The 25,790-nt window shown below is 44.2% G+C and overlaps 1 protein-coding gene across 1 annotated transcript in view; it reads left to right on the top strand.

Moving 5' to 3' along the window:
* The first annotated feature begins 13,145 nt into the window (after window positions 1-13,145).
* The window catches only part of NEMF (nuclear export mediator factor), a 31,758-nt gene continuing 19,113 nt past the window's right edge, over window positions 13,146-25,790 (top strand). Inside the window, exons 1-13 of the mRNA XM_034769966.1 lie at window positions 13,146-13,456; window positions 13,827-13,895; window positions 15,506-15,608; window positions 16,691-16,816; window positions 16,896-17,044; window positions 17,271-17,338; window positions 17,721-17,807; window positions 19,467-19,543; window positions 20,600-20,670; window positions 20,761-20,836; window positions 22,034-22,096; window positions 23,010-23,087; window positions 23,453-23,661. Of these exons, the coding sequence (XP_034625857.1) occupies window positions 13,281-13,456; window positions 13,827-13,895; window positions 15,506-15,608; window positions 16,691-16,816; window positions 16,896-17,044; window positions 17,271-17,338; window positions 17,721-17,807; window positions 19,467-19,543; window positions 20,600-20,670; window positions 20,761-20,836; window positions 22,034-22,096; window positions 23,010-23,087; window positions 23,453-23,661 (1,352 nt within the window). The 5' untranslated portion in view covers window positions 13,146-13,280. The remainder of the gene's footprint in view (window positions 13,457-13,826; window positions 13,896-15,505; window positions 15,609-16,690; window positions 16,817-16,895; window positions 17,045-17,270; window positions 17,339-17,720; window positions 17,808-19,466; window positions 19,544-20,599; window positions 20,671-20,760; window positions 20,837-22,033; window positions 22,097-23,009; window positions 23,088-23,452; window positions 23,662-25,790) is intronic.

Here is a 25,790-nt window from a genome sequence, read left to right as displayed (position 1 = left end):
AGTCCACGGCTTGCGTCACACCCCCATCCCCCACGCCAATGGCCCTGCCCTGAAGGGACCCATCTAGGGGCAGAGTGGAGCTCAGGCTCTGTAGCCCCAGCGTGCCAGTCCCACAGCCGGCAGGAACTAGACTGAGCCCCGCTCCACAGCCACCACCCACTGTCAGACACTGCTCCCCTGGGACAGATTCGAACCCGTGCCGCAGAGAGGAGAGACACCCCCCACCCTACCCCCCCGGCCAGCCCAGAATATTATTATTCATCTTACATAGCGCTGTCCAGCAAAACCCCAGTGGCAGAGCCAGACATAGACCCCCAGTCTGCTGCTTCCCAGTTCAGTGCTTTACCCACTAGCCCACACTGCCTTCCTTGACTCAGTGGCCGTAGCTCGGGAGCTGCATTCCCCCCATGCACCACCAGGGGGAGCCATGAGATATTTAGCTTTGTCTGTCCCAAGCATGGGGAGGCATGTCCCACCCCGGGTCCCACACAGGTGCCTCTGTCCAGAGTGTGTGGCTGTCTGACTCTTCCCCTATCCCATCGGGGACACGGTGGCCATAGGGCACAGAGGGCGACAACCCTAGACGCTGTGCCAGAGGGAGGGTGCCTGGCCTGTCCCCTGTCCTAACAGCCAAGCAGCCTGGGGGTGCCATCCCCTCTCCCGTTCCTCCCACCAAAAATGACACTGCTGTTAGGAGTAGGGGGGAAGGTGCCTTGTTGAGAAGAGCAGGTGGAGCTGGGGGCAGCAAGCTGTGGGGGACAGAGTCTCTGGGGGCAGCGGGCTGCTTCTAGGCCTCCATGGGGGCCTCATGGTCGAGGGCTTGGAGATCATCCAGGAAGCGCTTGGGGGTCAGGATGTGACTGGAACCTGGGGGGGAGAGAGGTGGTTGGCAGCGGTGGGCACAGTGGGGTGGGCATGAGGCTGGCATCACCAGCTCCCCCATCCTTGCAGCTGGACCCTGCTCTAGGGACTTCTGGAAAGGAAGTGATGTGCTACCCTATCCAGCCAGAAAGAAATGAGGCTCTCAGCCAAGGATGGCTTTTGGCTCATGCAGGAAGTTTGCCATAGTTTTGATATAGAACTAGAAACCTCTGGCAATTGTGGATTTCCACATAGCAAAGCTCATTCTCTGTCAGAAACCAACTGGAGTCACGCAGTTAACACATTGGCTCACAAGATAGTCATCTTTGCAAGATCAGGTCAACACCTGGGAAGTATCACAGGTTTTCTGCAACGAATCTCAAGATGATAGTTCAGATCACAAGAAGGACAAACGATGAAGACATTCTAGCTTTTGGTTCATACACTGAAGCAGACAAATTTACCCTTTGCCCACACAGCACTTCCATGTGTCTTCCCTCTGTCAGGTTTCCCAAGGTCAAAGGAATGGTAAAGCTGCTCTATACAAGAACCATACCTCCTCTACGTGGTGGTGTGTCTGCTCAAGGTGACAGTTACTGCCAGAGGCACTACTTGAGCTTCCAGGGCCACTTGTTGACCTGCAGTGTAGAGACAGTTACACTATGATATCATACCGCTAATTACATTTATATACCACCTAGAAGTATGCTTGGTAATTTGCAAACAAAGGGTATACAAACCAGTGACTATAAACGTAAACACCAATGGTTATAACAAAGAAAGGTGGAACATTCCCAAGGAGCTAATATGCAACAGAAGAAAGAAAGTTCAATTTCTTTTGCAGTGGAGGAGTGAAGCTTGAGCAGCAAGCTTTAGCCATAGAATTCAGACAGTGGTTCCAAACTTACCACTAACGAATGGCTGCAATGCCACTGGAGATCCGAGAAGCAGGTGGGAGAGAGAAGAGCGGCACTACAGCTCAGAGCATAGTGTATGGTTGCTCTTGATTGACCAAGAACATGGGTTTAGGGATCCCCCCCCCCTCTTTGAAATAAGAAGCAGATGAGCTTGTGTGCACTATTTTCCCTTGGTTGGACTTGGGAATTTAAATTCTTTTTGGAAGCTACTGAACACAGAAAAAGATTGTGTCAGTCACTGGAAGCATGCAACATTCGCTGCTTGTTTTCCTGAAAGTTCACCACAGACTAGAGAGGCAGGGGCCAGTACCAGATATTTCAGAAGAAGGTGCAAGAAGCACTGTAGAGCAGTGGGACTCAACCTTTCCAGACTACTGTACCCTTTTCAAGAGTCTGATTTCCCCCAATGAAGGAAAAAGAACAGTACATCTACAGTTTGTACACATAAGACATCTACAACAGTGGTTCTCAAGCAGGGTCTGGGGCCCCCTGAGGGGGGCCGCGAGGAGGTTTCAGGGATCCACAAAGCATGGCCAATTTAGACTTGGGGGGTCCAGGGCAGAAAGCCAAAGCCCCACTGCATGGTGCTGAAGCCAAAGCCAGAGCAACTTTGCATGGTGGGAGCCCACTGTGGCATAGGGAACAGGGCAATTGCCTTGCTTGTACCCTCAATGTCCTTCTTGGCTTTTATATGCAGAAAAACAGTTGCTGTAGCACGTGGGGGCCATGGAGTTTTTATAACATGTTGGGTGGGCCTCAGAAAGAAAAAGGTTGAGAACCCCGATCTACAATATATCCTGTATTTTGGCTTTTTATCATTTGCCTGCTGTCCCACCTTTTAATATTGATTATGAACACAATTCTAAATAGGACACTGAATTTATACAGAGGCAACAGGATAGTTTCTGTCCTATTCTCTATCCCTTTCTTAATTATTCCCAGCGTTCTGTTCGCTTTTTTGATTGCTGCTGCACATTGAGTGGATGTTTTCTGAAAAACATCCACAATGACTCCAAGTTTTCTTTCTTTGAGTGGTAACAGCTAGTTTAGACCCCATGATTTTATATGTATAGTTGGGCTTATGCTTTCCAATGTGCATTACTTTGCATTTATTGCCCAGTCACCCAGTTTTGAAAGAGTCTTTTGTAGCTCTTCCCAGTCTGCCTGGGTCTTAACTATCTTTAGTAATTTTGTATCATCTGCAAACTTTGCCACCTCACAGTTTACCTCTTTTTCCAGATCATTTATGAATATGTTGAATAAGACTGGTCCCAGAACTTACCCCTGGGGGACACCACTATTTATCTCTCTCCATTCTGAAAACTGACTATTTATACTATGTTTTGTTTCCTATCTTTTAACCAGGTCAAATGACAAAGGATGAATATAAATAAATAACACAAGTAGGTAGGGACAAAATTAGAAAGGCCAAAGCACAAAACAAGATCAAACTACCTAGAGACATAAAGGGTAACAAGAAAACATTCTACAGATACATTAGAAGCAAGAGGAAGACTAAGGACAAGGTAGGCCCATTACTCAATTGGGGGGGTGGGCGGAATAATAACAGAAAATGGGGAAATGGCAGAGGTACTTAATGACTTCTTTGTTTCAGTTTTCACCAAGAAGGTTGGTGGGGATTGGACATCTAACATAGTGAATGCCAGTGAAAATGAGGTAGGATCAGAAGAGGCTAAAATAGGGAAAGAACAAGTTAAAAATTACTTGGACAAATTTGATGTCTTCAAGTCACCAGGGCCTGATGACACGCATCCTAGAATACTTAAGGAGCTGACTGAGGAGATATCTGAGACATTAGCTATTAAGACGAGAGAGAATCCAGATGACTGGAAAGGGGCAAATCTAGTGCCAATCTATAAAAAGGGAAATAAGGACAACCCAGGGAATTACAGACCCGTCAGCTTAACTGCTGAACCCAGAAAGATAATGGAGCAACAATTAAGCAATCAATTTGAAAACAGCTAGAAGATAAGGTGATAAGTAACAGTCATCATGGATTTGTCAAAAACAAATCGTGTCACACCAACCTGATAGCTTTCTGTGACAGGGTAACAAGCCTTGTGGGAGGGGGGAAGTGGTAGAAGTGGTATATTTTGACTTTAGTAAAGCTTTTGATACTGTCTCATATGACCTTTTCATAAACAAACTAGGGAAAGGCAAGCTAGATGGAGGTGAGTGCAAAACTGGTTGGAAAACCATTCCCTGAGAGTAGTTATGAGCGGTTCACAGTCATGCTGGAAGGGCAGAACGAGTGGAGTCCCACGGGGATCAGTTCTGGGTCCGGTTCTGTTCAATATCTTCATTAATGATTTAGATAATGGCATAGAGAGTACACTTATAAAATTTGCAGACAATACCAAGCTGGGAGGATTGCACGTGCTTTGGAGGATAGGATGAAAATTCAAAATGATCTGAAGTAAATAGGATGAAATTCAAGAAGGACAAATGCAAAGGACTCCATTTTAGAAGGAACAATCAGTTGCACACCTACAAAATGGGAAATGACTGCCTAGGAAGGAGTATTACAGAAAGAAATCTGACAGTTGGAGAACCACAAGCTCAATAGGAGTCAATAGCGTAACTCTATTGCAAAAAAAGCAAACACCATTCTGAGGTGTCTTAGCACAGGGGTGGGCAAACTTCTTGGCCTGAAGGCCACACTGGGGTTCCGAAACCGTATGGAGGGCTGGTGTAGTGTACTAAATTGCTCCCCGTAGGAATGTGCTACTTACAGTGTATTACTTATGGCTGCCAGTCCTGGTACTCTGAGCGGCATGGTAAGGGGGCAGGGAGCTAGGGGGTTGGATAAGGGGCAGGGAGTCCTGGGGGGCAGTAAGGGGACAAGGAGTTGGATAGGCATGGGAGTCTCGGAGGGACCTGTCAGGGGGCAGGGATGTGGATAGGGGTCGGGGCAGTCAGGGGACAGGAGGGGGCAGTCAGGGGATAAGGAGCAGTGGGGTTGGATGGGTCGGGAATTATGAGGGGGGGCAGTTAGTGTGCGGGGGCCAGGCTGTTTGGGGAGGCACAGCCTTCCCTACCTAGGTGTAATATATTAAATTGCTCCTCATAGGAACGTGTACTTATGGTGTACTACTTACGGCTACCAGTCCTGGTGCTCCCTAAGTAGCACATTCCTATGGGGAGCTTGCAGCCCGGCCGCCCCGAGTACTGACTGCACGGTGAGCTAAAGCTGCGGGGGAGGGGCCGGGGGCTCAAGGGCCAGGCAGGATGGTCCTGCGGGCTGGAGGTTGCCTGTAGTTTACCCACCTCTGTCTCCGCAGGAGTGTTGTAAGCAAGACACGAGAAGTAATTCTTCCATTCTACTCTGCGCTGATTAGGCCTCAGCTGGAGTATTGTGTCCAGTTCTGGGTGCCGCATTTCAGGAAGGAAGTGGACAAATTGGAGAGAGTCCAGAGAAGAGCGACAAAAATGATTAAAGGTCTAGAAAATGTGATCTATGAGGAAAGGCTGAAAAAAATCAGTTTGTTTAGTCTGGAAAAGAGAAGACTAAGCGGGGACCCGATAACAGTTTTCAAGTACATAAAAGGTTGTTATGAGGAGGAAGGAGAAAAACTGTTCTCCTTAAACTCTGATAGGATAAGAAGCAATGAGCTCAAATTGCAGCAAGGGACATTTAGGTTGGACATTAGGAAAAACTGCCTATCAGGGTGGTTAAACATGGGAATAAATTGCCTAGGGAGGGTGAGGAATCTCCATCAATGGAGATTTTTAGGAGCAGGTTAGACAAACACCTGTCTGGAAGGGTCTAGAGAATACTTAGTCCTGCAACGAGTGAAGGGGACTGGACTAGATGACCTCTCCAGGTCCCTTCCAGTTCTATGATTCTATGGGAGATATGATAGAGGTCTATACAATTATGAATAATATGGAGAAAATGAATAAGAAAGTGTTATTTATCCCTTCACACAACAAAAGAACCAGGGGTCACCCAATCCAATTAATAGTCAGCAGGTTTTAAACAAGAGGAGATACTTTTTCATGCGGTGCACACTCCATCCGTATAACTCATTGCCAGGGCTCTGAAGGCCAAAAGTCTAACTGGGCTCCAAAAAGGATCAGGCAAGTTCAGGAGGATAGGTCCATCAATGGGTATTAGCCTATATGGTCATGGACGGAACCCCGTGCTCCAGGTGTCCTTAAACCTCCTTAAAGCTGGGAATGGAGGATGGGATGGATCACTTGCAACTGCCCTGTTCTGTTCATTCCTTCTGTAGCATCTGACACTGGCCATTGTCAAAAGACAGGATATTGGCTTAAATATTGGGTTATAAGAACTAGGGGCCACCAAATGAAATTAGTGGGCAGGAGGTTTAAAACAAATAAAAGGAAGTTCTTCTTCACACAGTGCACAGTCAACCTGTGGAACTCCTTGCCTGAGGAGGTTGTGAAGGCTAAGAATATAACAGGGTTTAAAAGAGAACTGGATAAATTCATGGAGGTTAAGTCCATTAATGGCTATTAGCCAGGATGGGTAAGAAATGGTGTCCCTAGACTCTGTTTGTCAGTGGGTGGAGATGGATGGCAGGAGAGAGATCACGTGATCATTACCTGTTAGGTTCACTCACTCTGAGGTATCTGGCATTGGCCACTGTCGGTAGACAGGATACTGGGCTGGATGGACCTTTGGTCTGACCCAGTACGGCCAGTCTTATGTTAAATGGACCATTGGTCTGAGCCAATGTTATGCTATAGCTTCAACAGAAATTATGGACTTCCTGCATTGTACTAGCCAAAGAACTGCACCAAGTCAGACTAGATGATCAGAATGGTCCCTTCTGGACCAAGATCATGTTTGTTGTAGCATCTATTTTAGGAGAAATCTTTGAACTATCCTCTGATTCTCTCTCTCTCTCTCTCTCTCTCTCTCATTTTAAAATGCTTTAATACTTTTTTGACTGCTCAATGTATTATTGTAAACACTCTCTGGTAGCTAACTTATAGAATGAATACTCCATCATATTATATGCCACCTTTTAAAAACAGCACCAAATAACCAGGTTCCTTTAATTTGTAAAATAAAGCAGTACAAAACCAAAATGAAATAAACAACCCTACAATACCTCTCCCTGCCTCCCAACTGGTGAAGCCAAAGAAATAAAAGGCTTTTTTTTTTTTTCTGGTATATTTTAAAAGGCTCACTGAATCACTAGCTAGTGGCTCTGAAGAGTTCCTATGTTCATTTTTAAAACATTGGCGTCTAAGCAGAATCACAGAGCTTACCATCCCTGCACACTATAATCTAGAAATAAAGAACATTCTGCTTAATTTGTCAACCTAATATGAACTGACTAGTTAGCACTGAAGTCATTTAACAGCACAGCATCAAGCCGCCTGGAAGAGCCACAACCCACGATTTACCAGTTCTATGAACAAACAGGAGTATAGAAATTCCCAGATTCCTTTCACTGGTGCTAAACCTTTAAAAAATAAAAAAGCAGCACTGGTCCTTTGATAGGGGAAAAAGTCCCCAAACACACTGCCCACAAAAAATTGAACAAGAGCTAGTGCCATTCATCTTTTACTCCTTACTAACCTGTAAAGGCAGCCCTTACCAAAGTCACATCTATCACCCTTAAGAGGCATACAGCAAAAAAGCATGAGTTTTCTGTGACTTAGTAAACCCCTTTCGACTCAACAATCACTGAGAAACAGAGAGGTAAATGAATGCTACTGCATGTGAGGCTTCCTGCCTAGAGGTAGAAGAGAGAACACAGCAAGTAGATGACAGCAGCTGCCACGTTAGGTGGCAGGATCCTGTGTGACACACTCGGGTGTGCAGATCCGACTCCAGCGGAACTGCCACGCCCACAGCAGCAGCAGGTCTGCTCCACACACTGTCTGTACAGTTTTCAGAGTAGCAGCCGTGTTAGTCTGTATCTGCAAAAGGAACAGGAGTAATTGTGGCACCTTAGGGCTGGTCTACACTGGCGGGGGGGGAGGGGGAGAATCGATCCAAGATATGCAAGTATCTTGGATTGAATTACCTGGGGTCCACACGGCACGGGATCGCGGGGCGCGGGGTCCACACCGTCGACTGCGCTACCGCCGCTCTCTCTGGTGGAGTTCTGGAGTCGACAGTGAGCGCATTTGGGGATCGATATATCATGTCTTAATGAGACATGATATATCGATCCCAGATAAATCAGTTGCTACCTGCCGATACGGCGGGTAGTGAAGACGTACCCTTAGAAACTAACAAATTTATTTGAGCATAAGCTTTCGTGGGCTACAGCCCACTTCATCGGATGCATAGAATGGAACATATAGAGAGGAGACACATATACATACATACAGAGAATATGAAAAGGTGGGAGTTAGCCCATTTTTACTCCTACAAAATTTTTTTTTCTCCTGCTGACAATAGCTCATCTTAATTAATTGGCCTCGTAGAGTTGGTAGGGTAACTCCCACCTTTTCATGTTCTCTGTATGTATATGTATCTCCTCACTATATGTGCCATTCTATGCATCCGAGGAAGTGGGCTGTAGCCCACGAAAGCTTATGCTCATATAAATGTATTAGTCTCTAAGGTGCCACAAGTACTCCTGTTCTTTTTGTCTGTACAGTGGTTGTGACTTGGGGCCACCTGACCCAGCCCGGATCCACCCTGGCTCCAGTCCCCGAGCTCCACCGTGGCGCACGGTGGTGCGTGCCCGGTCCCCATGCCCGGCTATGCCCACCCGCAGCCGGCCTGGCAGCAGCGGGGGGAGCGGGCAATGCCGCGGGCTACCGCGGCTCATGCCCACACACTGCAGAGTGTGACCATTGTCCCGGCCACACCCTGCCCGGCCCTGCCTGTGCAATGAGCAGCGGCTCAGGGACACGCCCAGGCCTGGCCTGTCACAGGGCCTTCACCCCTCCGCCGCGCCCCGTGCCCACCCGGCGCCCGCAGCCCCCCACAGGGCCGCCTGGGAAGGGGGCACAGGGCAGCGCCCCGCGGCCTGACCATCTCGAGCTCCCTGCGAGCCTGGCCCGGCGGTGGCAGCTGGCACTGAGACGCCGCAGGACTCCCTGTATTCACATGGCGGCGGCAGGTGAGGGGCTCGCCGCGGAGGGCAGCGCAGGACGAAATTGGGCGACTGGCCCTGAACCAGAAACCGCCGCGACTCCCGCAGTTGGCTGCCCAGCTGTAACGGTCCAGGGGCGGGGGTTGGCCAGGCCCCTCCCACAACACCTGTTCCCGCGTGTTGCGCGCCCGCTTGAGTAACTGCGCACGCGCTTCTGCTGGCCGCCTGGTGCACGGGGGAGGCTCTATGTGTGCTGGGGGCGGGGCTTAGGGGACTCGTTTCTTCTTGGGTCTCTATGGTGGGGGGTGGGGCAGGTTCCTGTGTGTCTCTGAGGCGGGGGGCAGGTTCCTAGGCATCCCTGTGTGTCCCTAGGGAGGGGAGCACATGGGGGGGCAGGTTCCTGGCTGTCCCTGGGGAAGGTGGGGGCAGGTTGCTGAGTCTCCATGGGAGGGGAGGCAGGTTCCTGTGTGTCCCTGGGAGGGGAGAAGGAAGGGAGGCACATTGGAGGGATGGGTGCCTATGCCTCCCTGGAGACAGGGTGCAGCAGGTTTCCAGGGCAGGTGACTGTGTATTTTTGTGGCACGGTGGTTTCTGCATGTCCCTGTGAGAAACCTGTCCCCCTGTGGTGCTCGGAAAATAAATCCATACTGAGTTAGCTCCAAAGTGCCCTGTCGCACCTATTGCCTCCTCTCAGCATTCTGTGGTTGCTTGGCCTAGGGCTATAAAAGTTACCTTGGATGGCAGTGGGGGACTGAGAGCCACACCAGGGCAACCTGAATCTCTCCATACCTGCTTCCAGAGGCCAAGGCATCCTCCATCCACCTGCTCCAGGTCATTTCTGAGGAGTGGCTACCAGGAAGTGCCAACAGATGGAGCGAGGCCTCATGGGCATAAATGGGGGGACAGAGTTAGGCTACAGTGAGGTTGGTCTTTGCACGGCTATGCAGCTGAACCTTACATCATGCTGATGCCAAACCATTCTCTTACCTCTCTTATATCCAGCATTCAGGCCCAGACTCCATTCTCTCCCAGCATGGCAGCTGCTGGTGGACGTGCATCTAAAGAAAGCACCAGCAACAACTGTTAATTTCCTGACACGATTCACAATAGCGACATTTTCTCTCCTGGCCTGACCCTTCTCCAAGCAGCACATGAAGAGATTGTTCATGACACTAGTGCGGTAAGCAGGCATCTGTCTTCATTCCAGGCTCTTGGCTGAAGCCTTCCCATTGTGTTAATTATTCTTTGCCAACTGACTAATTCAGCGCTAAGTCTTCTCTTGATCTACCGTATCTATTGATTTAGTCATTCCAACTGATTGGATGTGCCTATAAAAGCTAGGCTAGCCTACTGGACTAACATTCATCCCAGTTTCTGTAACTGAGTAATCACTCACCTTACAAGAAAAGGGTGCTGACAGGACTTTGATCCTGGTTGCAGAAAGAAGACTTTTATATTCTCAGAGAACAGGAGTACTTGTGGCACTTTAGAGGCTAACACATTTATTTAAGCATAAGCTTCCGTAGGCTACAGCCCACTTCATCTGATGCGTAGAATGGAACATATAGGAGGAAGATACACATACAGAGAACATGAAAAGGTGGAAATTGCCAAACTCATTCTAAGAGGCTATTTCATTAAGATGATCTATTAGCAGCAGGAGAAAAAAAAAACTTTTGTAGTGATAATCAAGCTGGCCCATATCAGACAGTTGACAAGAAGGTGTGAGGATACTTAACATGGGGAAATAGGTAGCCTCTTAGAATGGGTATGGCAACTTCCACCTTTTCATGTTCTCTGTCTGTGTATATATATATCTTCCTCGTATATGTTCCATTCTATGCGTCCGATGAAGCTTATGCTTAAACAAATGTGTTAGTCTCTAAGGTGCCACAAGTACTCCTGTTCTTTTTGCGGTTACAGACTAACACGAGTGCTACTCTGAAACCTGTCATATTCTAAGAGCACATCCTATCCTATATTCACCACTACAAAATGGGGAATAACTGTCTAGGTCACAGCACTGCTGAAAAGGATTTGGTGGTTATAGTGGGCCACAAACTGTACATGTGGTCAATGTGATCCAGCTGCAAAAAAGGCTAATATGCTTCTGGTTTGTATTAACAGTAACATCGCATGTAAGACACAGGAGGTAATTTTCCTGCTCTAGTCAGCACTGCTGAGGACCCAGTTGGAGTACTGTGTCCAGTTCTGGGCACTATAGTTTAGGAAAGATGTGGACAAAACTGGAAGGCATCCAGAGGACAGCAACAAAAATTATATGAAAACCATCCCTATTAGAAAAGGATTAAAAAAAAACCCCGGGCAACGTTGAGTCTTGAGGGAAAAAAAGACTGAAGGGGGAAACCTGGTAACAGGCTTTCAGTATGTTAAGGCGTGCTATAAAGAGAACAGTAATCAACTGGTCTCTAGGTCCACTGGAGGTAGAACCAAAAGAAACGGGCTTAGTCCGCAGCAAAGGCGATTTAGATAAGATGTTAGGAAAAACTTTGACTATGAGGGTAGTTAAGCTCTGGAAACACCTGTCAGGGATGGTCTAGAATATTTACTTGGTCCTGCCACAGTGCAGGGGACTGGACTTGATTACGTCTCGAGGTCTCTTCCAGTCCTACATTTCTATGATTCTGTGATCCCTGAAACACAGAACTTCAGGATTTTCCATGCGCTTTTATCAATTCTTTTTGCATTCTGTCATGCTTTTGCCTTCACTGTAAGCTTTTCATTACTAGATTATTTAAAAGAGATACTAAAGCAAGTTGGTACTTTTCTGTTGTTGTCTATTTGAGCTGGTTTGTTCAGTCATTTTTTTAGAAAGAGTAAGGGATAACTGTGGGATACTGGCCCCTAATTCAGCACTCAAGAAAGCTAATATTCTAGGTGTTATATGAGGCTGTGAGTGTTGGCTGAGCACAGAATCAGCACCCACTAGTGTACTAGGTACCTCCCAATTCACTCAAAAGATATGATTCCTGCCCCAAGGAGCTTACAGACTCATTTTTAACATGACACAAGGAGATGTTAATAAGAGAATGGTAGAGGAGGAAGGATGGGGCAACATCAGTATGAGAACTGTTTCATATGTCACTGGCTTTCTAAAGCGTTTTGGAGCTAACCGCAGTAGGCAAATAGCAACATCAAATCAAATTCTGATTCTAGCTGAAGCATTTGTGGTGTCCCTCAACTTCAGGCCACTACCTCAAAAAATTGGTGAGTGCTGACTAAGGCCAGGTCTACACTACCCCCCTAATTCGAACTAAGGTACGCAACTTCAGCTACGTGAATAACGTAGCTGAAGTTCGAAGTACCTTAGTTCGAATTAGTTCGAACTTACCTTGGTCCACACGCGGCAGGCAGGCTCCCCCGTCGACTCCGCGGTACTCCTCTCGGCGAGCTGGAGTACCGCAGTCGACGGCGAGCACTTCCGGGTTCGACTTATCGCGTCCAGACTAGACGCGATAAGTCGAACCCAGAAGTTCGATTTCCAGCTGTCGAACTAGCGGGTAAGTGTAGCCAAGGCCTTAGGGAGTCCAGCGACCACTCATGAGCTTGACTGTGCAGTTCCCCAGACTGACAGCTCAGGAAGTGGGGNCCCGACCGGTACTGCCCCCCACCGGTACTGCCCCCCACCGCACATGGGAACCCCCCCACTGCCCCCACCACCCTGACCGGTACTGCCCCCCACTGCACATGAGATCCCCCCATGGGAACCCCCACCACACTGCCCCCACCACATATGAGAGCCTCCCATGGGGACCGCCCTGTGTGAGAGACTGGGGACCCCCCACACCCCATCTCTCTGGGCAAGAGACCAGGGAAATGCCCCCATGGGAACACCCATGCCTGCCACCCCATGTGAGAAACTGGGAACTGCCCCCATGGGAGCCCTCTTGTCCAATTTCCCCCAGGAACCTCTCACCTCACCGCTTGGTGTGAGAGACCTGGGAACCCCCACCTGCAGCCCTCCCACAGGAACCCGATCACCTCATGGTAGAGACCTGGGAACCCCCTTACCCCATTAGTCCTTATGGGAACTCTGATGCTCCATAGCATCCCGTTGCCCCATGTGAGAGGCCAGGAGAACCCTGACCATCCTACCCCGCTGTCCCCAGGGGAGCCCTGACATCTCCAACCCCATTGCCTTGCATGGGAGCCTTGATTCCTCTGCACACAGACCCCATTGCCCTGTGTAAGACTAGGGGCGTCTTGACGCCTGTGCACACACAATCCATTTCACCCCACTGGAGCCCAGACAAACTGCACCTCCACCCCCATGAAGTCCTGAGACCCCATCCCACTACCCCCTGGAACTCATATAGTCCCTCCACCATCATCCTATCCCTGCTGGGCTAAGTACTGGCACCTCCCCTGTGGTGCCCGGGGGACACTGATGCTCCTTGAGATGTGATTTACATGGGATTATATCATCCGTGTTATGCTGGCTTGGATAACTGTGAATGAAACAGCAATAGGATCAAATCTCAGTTGTGCTTTCTGTGGTGATGCTGAAAATGCTTTAGTCCCATCCAGTCTAGTTCCTCAAGCATTCTCAGCACCTGTTCAGCCAGATGAATTGCTGACAGTCATCAGCCAGGGGGCTAGTTTGCTAATGTAAGTGGGGCTTCAATGATAAATTGGTGATGCAGAGAGATGCATATGCATTAGTGTCTCATAACATGAATTGTCGCTGAAATTCTGGAGTTGTATTAGAATCTTGTTCAAGTGGCTATTCTGTTTTCTTTTTGCATTTATTTCATTAATAGTGCTCCCCGTATCTTCTAATCGTATCATAATTTTCCCTGGAGCGTGTCCATTTTACTGCTTCTGCCCTATCACCTCTTCAAATGCTATTTGTATAATATATTGTAACCTAGGAAACTTATTTGTGTACATATAGATTCAGTTGTCACTGAATCTTTCTGACAGGCTTGTATGAATTCTATACTGGATTAACAAAATGTGTTTATTTTTTGTTTAACAGCTTATTGGGAATGAGAGTAAACAATGTCTATGATGTGGATAATAAGACATATCTTATTCGCCTTCAAAAGTAAGAACTTCTTAACATTTGTGAACTCTGTTTTATTCCTCCTTAAAATTGAGCTTATTTGTCTTGTATTAACAGCTGCTTATCAAACCTTTATAATCAGTTTGCTAAAAATTAGTTTTGTGTTGTTCCCTGGAAGAAGATAAATATTTTTATTATGGGAGTTCATAGGAAATATCACAGGAAGATAATTGTTTTTTCCCTTTTTACAAACAAAATACAGAAAATAAGTGGAAGAGCAGGTGTGTTTTGTGCCTAAAAGTTTTTTCTTGTAAATACCAAGAACTGTGCATATGCTGTGGTAATAAGCAGCTATGACCACAGGAGTTGCTGTTCTGAAGCAATTAGTCTGTGTAGTCAGATGCTTTTTACATAGAGCCAGAAAAGTCCCTTTTGGTCACCTAGTTTCTGTGTTGGACTGTTAGCTTTCTCTTTTCCCATTTGTAATACACTCGACCAACTGGACCAGGGATCTCAAACTCAAATCACCGTGAGGGCCACATGAGGACTAGTACATTGGCCCGAGTGCCACACCACTGACACCTTTTCATATAAAGATACAAAAGCCCCCCCTTCTTCCCCGCCCCCCACTCCACCCCTTCCATGAGGCCCTGCCCCTACCCCACCTCTTCCCACCCCTTCCCCGCCCCCATTCCAAACCCTTCCCCAAAGTCCCCACCCCAACTCTGCCCCCTCCCGGCCCCTATTCCACCCCTTTCCCCAAATCCCCACCCCTGCCCCGTCTCTTCTCCGCCTCTTCCCCTGAGCATGCAGCTCTCCGCTCCTCCCCCCTCCCTCCTGGAAAGCGCTAAGTGCAGCCAAACAGCTATTTGGCGGCAGGAAACGCCTGGAGGTAGGCAGAGGAGGGGATGCAGCGTGCTGGGGGGGAGCTTGGCAGCCACAGGAAATAACTCCGGGGGGGGGGGGCGGGGAGCTTGGCGGGCCGCAGCAAATAACTCCGCGGGCCGCATGTTTGAGACCCCTGAATTGGATAGTGCTCCGGGTGGGAGACTTTTCAAACAACTTCCTGCAAAAGGTATGGTAATCAAGTAACCTCAGTATATCTAGCCCAGGGGTAGGCAACCCATGGCACGTGTGCCACCTTTGGCACGCGAGCTGATTTTCAGTGGCACTCACACTGCCACCGGTCCGAGGGGTTCTGCATTTTAATTTAATTTTAAATGAAGCTTCTTAAACATTTTAAAAACCTTATTTACTTTACATACAACAATAGTTTAGTTAAATATTGTAGACTTATAGAAAGAGACCTTCAAAAAACGTTAAAATGTATTACTGGCACGCACAACCTTAAATTAGAGTGAATAAATGAAGACTCGGCATACCACTTCTGAAAGGTTGCTGACCCCTGATCTAGCCCTTAGTTTAGTTTATCTAGTTTTTAACTTTGTCTTTTTGCTACCAAACTGGCCTCAATATATCTCAACTGTTCTAATATTTTTGACCATAACTTCGTCTGAAAGATTTCTTTGACTTGAAGTTGAAGGGCTATCTGTGGTACTTTGGTGTACAGCTCTAATGTAATGAAATGTCATTGGTATAATGACAAATTGGTGGCTTTTAAAGTGTCAAACTAGTCTTTATTTCGTCAACAGGCCAGACTGTAAAGCTACACTTCTCATTGAATCTGGTATACGGATTCACACAACAGAGTTTGAGTGGCCAAAGAATATGATGCCATCTGGGTTTGCAATGAAGGTAAATTAATCCTTCTCTTTCTGAAATTTCCTTCAGAAGAGAGAGTAATGCTGCAGCTTCACCTCTGAGATGTAAATGAACTATTAAAGTATTGCCAACTAGCTGAGTGGGTCTTGGTCAAGCAGATGACGATGATGTGAGGACTGGCTGAAAGGAAGGGCAACTGCAGAATGGTGGGGGACACAACTGGTGCTTGGTACCTGACAACAGTCAAAATGTAGTTGTTAAGACTTTAATACCCAAGCTCATAAATGTTCACTGGACTAGCCATGCCTGTTGGAATTTTACTTTGGCTAAGTGAATACATTATTATTATATAGACCAGATTCTGAAGTCTCTGTGTAGGGAAAACCCAGAGTGAATGGGAGTCTTGCATGAGTAAGGACTTCAGGATTAGATGATCTGAGGTGTCAGGTCTTGAAGTGAAGTATTAGGCTCCAGTTCGGCAAATGGATCTGTTGTGGATGCAATCTGATTGCAGAATCAGATTACAGATCTGGTTAGCTCCCCACTCCTGCAAAGAGACCAAACAGACAGGGGTATAAGAGTGCCCACGAGGAACTTCACTGAACTGCGTCTCTGCAAATCCCCCACTGAAGTCAGTGGGAGTCTTGTGGTGGATGCAGAAGTAACCCTGAGCGGAGGTCATTGCAGGATCGGGGCCTTAGGTTGCACTAGCTCTTTCCCTCCTTGGCATGGCAGAGATGTGCAAGTTTCAAATAGTACAGCTGTTTTTATTACTGTAAATGCTGAATGCTTAACAAAAATGTTTAATTTTTTGCAATTTGGAGCTACTGTTTTTCTTTAATGAGCAAGAATAGATCAGAGCTTGATGGTTATCAAAGTTTGAGCAGCTCACGTATGTAATATTCAGTTCTGTAAGTTTATACCAGATCCTGTATTTGTCTATAATAAGTGGAATAAAGATAAGATAAACAAGATATGTTCAGATTGTCACGGGGGGGGGGGGCACACAGTCGTGTAACTAAATATTTCAGTTTAAAATACTATGAGTAGGACCTTTCTGTTTACACCTTATATACATATGCATATTTTAATATTTCTTTCTTCCCCATCGTCAGTGTCGTAAGCATTTAAGGAGTAGAAGACTTGTCAGTGTAAAACAGCTGGGGATAGACAGAATTGTAGACTTTCAATTTGGAAGCGATGAAGCAGCCTATCATCTCATTGTTGAGCTTTACGACAGAGTAAGTCATAAAATTGGTTAGTCTATAAATTAGTATTTAATATGGACTCTAATAATGGTCAGTTTTGATGCTCTTGCAGGGAAACATTGTTCTGACAGACTATGAATACTTAATTTTAAACATCCTGAGGTTTCGCACAGATGAGGCAGATGATGTCAAATTTGCAGTTCGGGAACGGTACCCAGTTGATAACGCTAAAGCGCCTGCACCATTACCTACCTTGGAAAGGTAACTTTATTCTGTCCAACATGCATCTTATAAATAAAGTAAAGACCACTTTTACATATAAACATTTTGAGTCTGTTTTAAGCTTTGAACATTGTGTAGGTGATGTAGCTCTCACGGAATTGAAATTATTTGCTTTCTTCTTTAATTCAGAAAACATGGAAAATCAATTCAACATCGTGCATTTATTCTTTTGAATAGCAGCTATTCTGCTTATTATGTTTCTTAGGTTGACTGAAACAATATCAAATGCACCTAACGGGGAACTGCTAAAGAGGGTCCTTAACCCACATCTTCGTAAGTAATGACATTATTACAAAATGAAATGTTCAAACTGTTCGCATTCATATTAGATGTAATCTGAAAATTAAAATAAAAAACACACAACTGTGTCTCAGAAGGTTCAAGACGGTCTCCTATATATAAAATGCAAAATTATTTGTTAAAAGACTAGAATTTTAATAAAAAGGTATAGGAACTTGGCTGCAATTCTTTAATGTGTTTTATATGGGTGTAGGGATTTGTCCACGAAGCACTTATAGTATCGGGACCTTTGTTGAATTTTCTCAGTGGTGGCCAGAATCTCATATTCAGTTTTGGAAATTTAATCATTCTTAATACAGATTTCAACCTGAATGTTTAAACGGCTTTCTATAGTTGGCTCTCTCTACTTTTATAGCTTATGGAGCCACGCTTATTGAGCACTGCCTTATAGAAGCTGGATTGTCTGGTAATGCCAAAGTAGATCAACAGATGGGAAGCAAAGGTATGTAGGCGTATAATATTTGTGCACTTCAAAGTTTGCTTGACTATATTTGGAGGGGCAGAGAAGACACCTAGGCACCCTTCACTGAGGCAGTAAAAGAACAGTGGCTTTGTTTAATGAAAAAGGGGCTCAGCCAGGATTGGCTGAAAATGCTGAAGAGAACTTTGGGTGAGATAAACGTCTTGAGATGGAAGGTTAACTTGTTAGTTAAGTTTGGTCTCTAAAAGCGTGTCATGATTTATTTATATGTAACCACTGGTTTCCAATATTCATACTCACTACTCCTTGAATCTCTATTCACCCCTTATTCTTGTTTTCATTATAAATATATCTAAGTGCTGTGGTGTTAAGCAAAGTGGTGGTCCTCAGTTGAAACTTAAAAGCTGGTACGTAGTGTTCCTTTGGGAAGAGTAGGCCTGGTAATTCTGTGAGCGTTCAGTGGAGAAGGGGCTGGATGCTGTAGGGAAAAGTCAGAGGATTTGGAGACTGGTGTATGCTTATTGCTACCTGTCCAGAGAAAGCGAGGCCTGGAAGACAGGGCTTGTGTTGCCAGAGGCTGGTGGTTTCAGGGAGCTCACCCACAGCAGGCACAGACAAAACTGCTTCACGCTAAGAGCAGATAGTGGTGAGGCACTTCACAACCCAGGGTACCCTTGGGGAGCATCACAATGGATATGCAGTGTAAGTTTTTACAGGCTGGAGACTATTTTAACTCTATTCTCTTAAAGCCCTAGCATTGCGTACACCCCAGTATTTTTCCATCCCTTTTAGCCTCAATTCTAAATAGTTACAGTAGCACTTCATCAAATGGCACAAAGTTAATTGTGATATTGGAAGGAGTTATAAGGGACTTACTATACAAGAGTCATGTGCCAAAGTGTTAATCATGAAAAAAAGATATTGATCAGAAAGCAAGATGGTGGATTTAGAATGAATTAGAACAGTTGCTTTTGATATGTTTGGAATATACAATTATGGGTTGAGGTGGTAAGGTCAGAATGATTAGTTCTGTATCATACTTTGCTATGAGTGTTTTTTGGAGGGGGAGAACTATGTTAATATGGTGATCTCTAATTAATTAAAATAATGTAATACCTGATATCTGTTGTTATGTGAGGTGCTGTAATAAAGAAGAGAGCTTTATGGCTAATGTTTCAAAAATAGGGACTTTCATTGTACACCCTTGTCAAGACAGGTAATTTCAGTCATCCAGTCCTTGTTTTTTATGTGCAATTTTGTGTTTGTGCCAGCACTCTTATATTTTATACATGTAACTGGAATACGTATTTTTTTTTAAGAAATAGCTCAAAGTTTAAAAAGGACACAAAATGAGGCTTTCTTTAAAATGGAAACTTGTTTCTAATGCAAGGAGTGGATGGTTAAAGATGCTTATTAAAATGCAGACTTTTTTTTTTAATTTACAAGGTTTTAGAGTATTTCAGACAGTAGGATTATTGAAAATCTCATAATCCAGACTTCCCACAAGAACTGTACCTTGGAGAAAATTCCTCCTTATCCCTGACTAGAAATGCAGTTAGTGGCATAGGTTAGTTTTCGGTCTGTCAAGCTTTACCCTTTATTGGTTAAGTAGTGCAGTATGTGTTTATGTAAAATATGCCAAAATTCGTGTCTCTTCAAAATCCATTTTTTTTCCTTTAGAAAATATTGAAAGGGTACTTGCTGCTTTACACAAGGCAGAAGAATATATGAAGATAACTAACAACTTTAGTGGGAAGGTAAATCTTAACTGGTATCTGCACGGTTCAAAGTTAAACTGTCTAATAAGAAACGAACATGCATTTTTGTTTTTCTATCATGTTAGACATTTGCTATTGGTTTAGAATTCCTATCATATCTTTTCATGTTGTTGTCTTCCTATTTTTGCTGCTATGATGCACTCCAGATACTAATAAGGAATATATATATCACCCTTGTCTTGGACATGCAGTCTGTAAATGAACTAATGGCATAAATGGGACCTATCTGACTTGTGTGTCACCGTTGTATTTAAACACTGATAGTAATTTTAACATATGGAGTGTTCAGGGATATCAGAATAATCTTCGTCTGTAGCTCAATGAGGAACCAACGTTTAATTTTGCAGTTATGTGTCTTAAAGGTATTCATGTGCCTTCTACACTGATTTTAATGCAACTCAGAAATGAGGCCTGAGTAGAAAGACTGCCAATTACGAGTAGGTAATAGAGAGAATTCGTTAATCTTGGGAATGTAGTCCTAATTTTCAAACATGTATTTATTTATTGCAATAATAACTATTGAATATCCTCTGTGGGCCTGTATCAGTGTTTCTGATCATTTTCACTTCCAGTGGCAAAATTGTGCTACAGCCCATCCACTCCTCTCTCTTCCATGTTCTGAGTCTGCTGCCTTATAACAAGTTCTTCTCTAACTTCAAGGAGGAAAGGATTGCTCAGTTTATGGTGCAATTCATTCTGACTCTGACTTGCCCATTATTGCATCCCAAACAAACAAGGGTTGTTTAAAATGTAAGGTACAAAGTTTGCGTGATGCATTGTAGACTTGGGTTCGTTATAGAAGTTCAGCTTTCATTTGGAATATTTTGGAATAAAAAGGAGTGGCCAAAATTTTACCTGCAAAGTCAGTTAGCACCATAAAGTCTCTACGAAAAAAGTTCTTACCAACGGATTTAGTGTCAGATGTTTGCAAGGTGTTAAACTGTTCCTCCCTGGGCAAGAAAGGAAAAATAACATTTAAGATTCCTGGAAAGAAATGAGTATGAATGTGGTGTCTTATGTTTTTTTCTTTTAAAGGGTTATATCATCCAGAAACGTGAGAAAAAGCCAAGCCTGGAGCCAGATAAACCCGCAGAAGAAATCCTCACGTAAATATTTGAAGTATTAACTCCCTTTCTTACCAGAAAACTAATTTATATTAAGCACTCAAGTAATACTATCAAATGTATATTTTACAGATATGAGGAATTTCATCCTTTCTTGTTTTCTCAACATTTAAAGTGTCCGTACATGGAATTCGAATCATTTGATAAGGTATAGTGGTTTTGCTTATACTGTATTAAGTAGTTTAAATGACTGATACTAAAATCATGAAAGAAAATATGCTGAAACTATTACCTTTTAATGCTTTATGACTAGTTAGTTTGGTGTGTAAAATCAGAAAATATCATACAAAAATATAGGCTAAATAAAATACTTCTTGGTGACTACAGTTGACCCATTTATGTTCCCAATTTGTCTGTCATGTCCAGTAACTGTGGTGTTGTAACTGTGTTGGTCCCAGGACATTCGAGAAACTAGGTGGATGAGGAAATATCTTTGTTGGATCAAGTTTGAGTCTCTCACCAATAGAAGTTGGTCCAATAAAAGATATTTCCTCACCCATCTTGTCTCTCAAATGTCCAGTAGCTGAAATATAGCATGTGGCATTGGCGAAAGACGTGTTTGTGTTCAGAAACTAGCTACTCTCTGTCTTCACTTATTTAAACATATTTTGCTGGTGGTTATATGGGTGTTTATAGACAGTTGGTTTATAGCTGAGGATAATAGCAAAAATATAAACATGGTGAATGTTTGACATGGATTTTCACTAAAAATGAAATCTTTGCCCTTTCTGGTGCTTGGTTAACTAAGGTTAACGTAACCTATAGATGATTATTTTATACTAAATCCGATTGCTAGATTCCCCACTTTGCACTCTCCTGCCATGCCTCCCCATCATGTTTGTACCACCTACCTCACAGCGCTGGTGATTTCCATAGCATAAATAAACTCAGAAACTTTATTATAAGCAGTGTCTGCCTATTGAAACCAACCACAAAGAACTGTATTGAACTTCATATGCTTGATTTGGAGATTCTGTTCTTATTAACCAGTTGATTATTATGATGGCTCATTGCAGAGACGGCTGTACGTACAGTAGTTTCACAGTAGATACATGCTTACATTAAGGAATGTGTTCCTTCCTTCACTACATCATTTGCTAATATAGAATTTGGCTCCAGTTCAGTCCCATGGTTAAAACTATGCCTGTGCTTAAGTTCCTTGCTGAACTGGCCCTGGACTAGGTAGAGCCGGGGAAGTTGTTGACACCTATTTTAGGATCAAACTCCCGTTTGCAGTCTCTGCAGTCTCCTCTTAGGAACAGGACCTCCCCCTGTCTGCTTACTCTTTTCTGATCTAGGTTACTGCATCTTTTGAGATTCTTTAAACTGACTTTTTCTCTTGAAGGCAGTGGATGAATTTTACTCCAAGCTAGAAGGTCAGAAGATTGATTTGAAAGCTTTGCAACAGGTACAGTCTCATTCACAAGCAGAACAGCTGATCTGACTCCTTTATAGTTTCATTTGCCTGATTTAGGGGCCCTTGCTCGTTATAGTTTGGCAGGTGGGTGCTGTCTTGTTCAATTAAAGATAATGGGTTGGCTTGTAGGGGCAGGTCTGAAGCTGTGTGCACCAGGGCAGTTCTTGTTGGGAAATTACCATCACTATGACTGCTACTATCATTAGTGTTACGATGCTTCCGTGGATTCCTCTTAAACTGTGCGCACACAGCATTGAATAGCTAATCAACAAGGGAGTGCCTGTCCAAATATCACTGAAGTGGCTTTCGCTACAGTGGCTCAACAGAATGACAGTGCTCAACAGAATCCCGTTTCCACTTCTTTCTTCTCCGTACTGTAATAGGACGCAGTTGGGTGTTGAATATCTAACACTGTAAAATTTGTAATATGTGGAGTCTATCAGTGCTACACCTGGCTCATGAGACAGCTCATGGTGTCCGACACCATTAGATGGTCCAGAGACATCTACACGGAGCACACCATGGGACACCGTCAGTACTAGGACAAGTAACCAAGACCGCAGGGAAATAACCCACTTCCTCCCCTGACAAACCAAGGGACACACCCCACCCATGTACCTATTCGCTACACCAATACTGACTTGGACTCTAAATACATTCTATGGGTGGCATACCCAAGATCACTTACTCATTGACGCTTTAAAAACTCCCACACTCCAATCTGGGTGTATGCTGATTTTGTACTATGTATGTATCTTGTGAACCTTGTAACTGATACTTGTAATCTCTCATAACTCAAGCCTGACCCCAGATGTACAGTACCTTCCTTCTTAATTTGTGTACATTTGATTTTAAACATTACCTTTAATAATATTTTTCCTTTCTTCTCTTTGGCTGTTGAAAGGAAAAACAAGCACTGAAGAAGCTGGAAAACGTTCGTAAAGATCATGAGCATAGACTAGAATCTCTTCATCAAGCTCAGGTAGAACTATGTGTTTTCATAAGACAAGTTTTAAAGACAAAATATTTTTAATATTCCATGCAGTGTCACCTCCACCATAAGTTGTGTTCCTTAGTGTTCACTTGAGATAACAAATTGGAGTATTTTTTCACTAACAAGTTCCCCCAGCTTCTCTCCCGTTTTGGTGAAGTGTGAACTGTAGTAGTGATACATTGCTTCTTGTCAATGCTTTGCACGCCCTTGCAAGAGGTCGCCTTTTGAACAATGTGGTGTTTAATTTTAGTGCAGCTGTATTAATTGTATGGATTTGTTTCTTTAATCATCATTTTTATAAAATTGAATTGGTTTTTAGTCTGAATTGTAAGAAAGCTTTTTCTTTCCTGAAGGAAATTGATAAGGTCAAAGGAGAACTCGTAGAAATGAACCTGGACATAGTTGAGCGAGCTATCCAGGTGGTTCGCAGTGCGTTAGCCAACCAGATAGACTGGACTGAAATCGGAGCAATTGTAAAAGAAGCTCAGGTTCAAGGAGACCCTGTTGCGAGTGCAATCAAAGAATTAAAGCTTCAGACAAATCATATCACAATGCTACTAACGTAAGTATGTTGTAGAGGAACAAGACATTAAGAGGGACTAATCCCACAACGAGCAAGTTAACTAGGAAAAGAGCATCTTCATTTGAGTTTACATTATTTTGTCAGTTAATAGATGTCAGATGTGCTGGATTATAGCAGCATTAAAGCGTGAGTGTGAGGGCTTTATGAACAGACAGAGAGGCTCTGGTTGAATACGCACCTTTCTTTCTTGGTTTTTCTTTAGTTCAGTAACTGAAATAAACTCTTCAAGCATATAAAAGCAAGAGCTAACTGATCATATTTAGAAAGTGGTGGGAAATGTCTAAGAGGAAAGGGCAGTAGTGAGCAAAAGCACTTTTACCTGCACGTCCTAGGCAATTCCGGGAAACATGCCTTTCATTTGGTTTGATGCAACAGGCAACACCAAGCATATTATGCAAAACAAATGCATTTAAAAAATCAGTAATTTAGAGAATCTTGACGTTCCTTGATGCCAAAAAAAGGGGAATCTATCTGGAAGTTTAGCATGCTACAGGCTGGCTGGACAAGATGGCCCAGTAAACAAGTTAGAGTTCAAAATTCAAACTGGTATGAGCTGTGATTTAGATCATTGTGCTCCCTGCAGGAAAATCATCACAAGAAGCTTGATATTGGATCAGTGCCTTGCCCTTGAGGACACTTAAAAATAAAAAAACTAAATGAGGTACAAAACAAAAGTGTCCTGCAGGTATCAGAAGCAAACTAGAAATATATTTAACTGTTTCAGAGTAGCAGCCGTGTTAGTCTGTATCCGCAAAAAGAACAGGAGTACTTGTAGCACCTTAGAGACTAACAAATTTATTAGAGCATAAGCTTTCGTGGGCTACAGCCCACTTCTTCGGATGCATACAGAGTGGAATAAATATTGAGGATATATATATATATATATATATATATAAAAACAACAAAGAGTCTGGTGGCACCTTAAAGACTAACAGATTTATTTGGGCATAAGCTTTCGTGAGTGAAATACTTGTTCCACTCTGTATGCATCCGAAGAAGTGGGCTGTAGTCCACGAAAGCTTATGCTCTAATAAATTTGTTAGTCTCTAAGGTGCCACAAGTACTCCTGTATATTTAACTGTGTAAATGTACTGGAAATCCCATGATCCTAAAACCAAATATAAGAGATCTTCGTTTGAGCTGATAGATAGAGAACCCCTATCAGGAAGCCTAGTAGAGAGTAAAAAACTGATAGTGGAAAATATCTTAAGTCAGTATGGAAAAGAAGGATATGAGAACTGTACTGATAAGCAAAAAGTGAATATATGGGTTTTCAGATGTATATTCCAGCTTCTGAGCAGAATGTGGGGCTGAAATAATCTTGCTTCTGCTCACTGTCACAATTTGCTTCCTGTGTTATTTTGAGGAAATTCTATGGTCTATGTTATGCAGGAGGTCAGACTAGATCAGTGGTCCCCAAACTGTGGGGTGTGTGAAGGAACGTCCATGGGGGAGAGGGGCGCAGTGGGGCTTGGGCCAGCCCCTATGGGGCGGTGAGGAGGGAGCACTGCCCAGACCCACTTTGCCTCCAGTTCAGCTCCGGCCGCACTCCTGCTCCCGTGGTTCAGACCCCTTTCCACCTCCGGTTCCTACTCTTGGCTCCCAGCCACAGCTCCATTCCTCGGCCCTGGCCCCTAGCTTGGCCACGATTCTGCTCCTGGCCCAGGGGTACAGGGGCTTGCACACATTCCATTACTGGTTAGGGGTGGTGCAAGAGGAAAAGTTTGGGTACCACTGGACTAGATGATCACAATGGTCCCTTCTGGTCTTGGAATCTGTCAGTCTCTCTGTTATTTCAGTTAATTTCACAATATGAATTAAGGTCACAGCTAATCATACACATCATCTAAAGATAGTTGAATCTACAGATGATAATGGAAACAATAGTATACTTTGCTGTGTGATGCAGAGAAAACATTATAATGCTGTATGCTCCTCTATCTCCTTAAGGCTACACATGCCAAACATCGCAACAGAAGGCAGAGTTCACTCTGAGTAGCAAAGGCAACTCAAAGTAATACATGCTCAGAATAGCTTCATAATAATGGATCAGATTTCACAAACTCTCAGACCATTACCTATCTTGCATTTGCTTTGATTAAACATAA

Source organism: Trachemys scripta, chromosome 4 (genome assembly GCF_013100865.1).
Source record: "Trachemys scripta elegans isolate TJP31775 chromosome 4, CAS_Tse_1.0, whole genome shotgun sequence".
Taxonomy (NCBI): domain Eukaryota; kingdom Metazoa; phylum Chordata; order Testudines; family Emydidae; genus Trachemys; species Trachemys scripta.
This window is presented reverse-complemented; position numbering and strand designations above follow the sequence as displayed.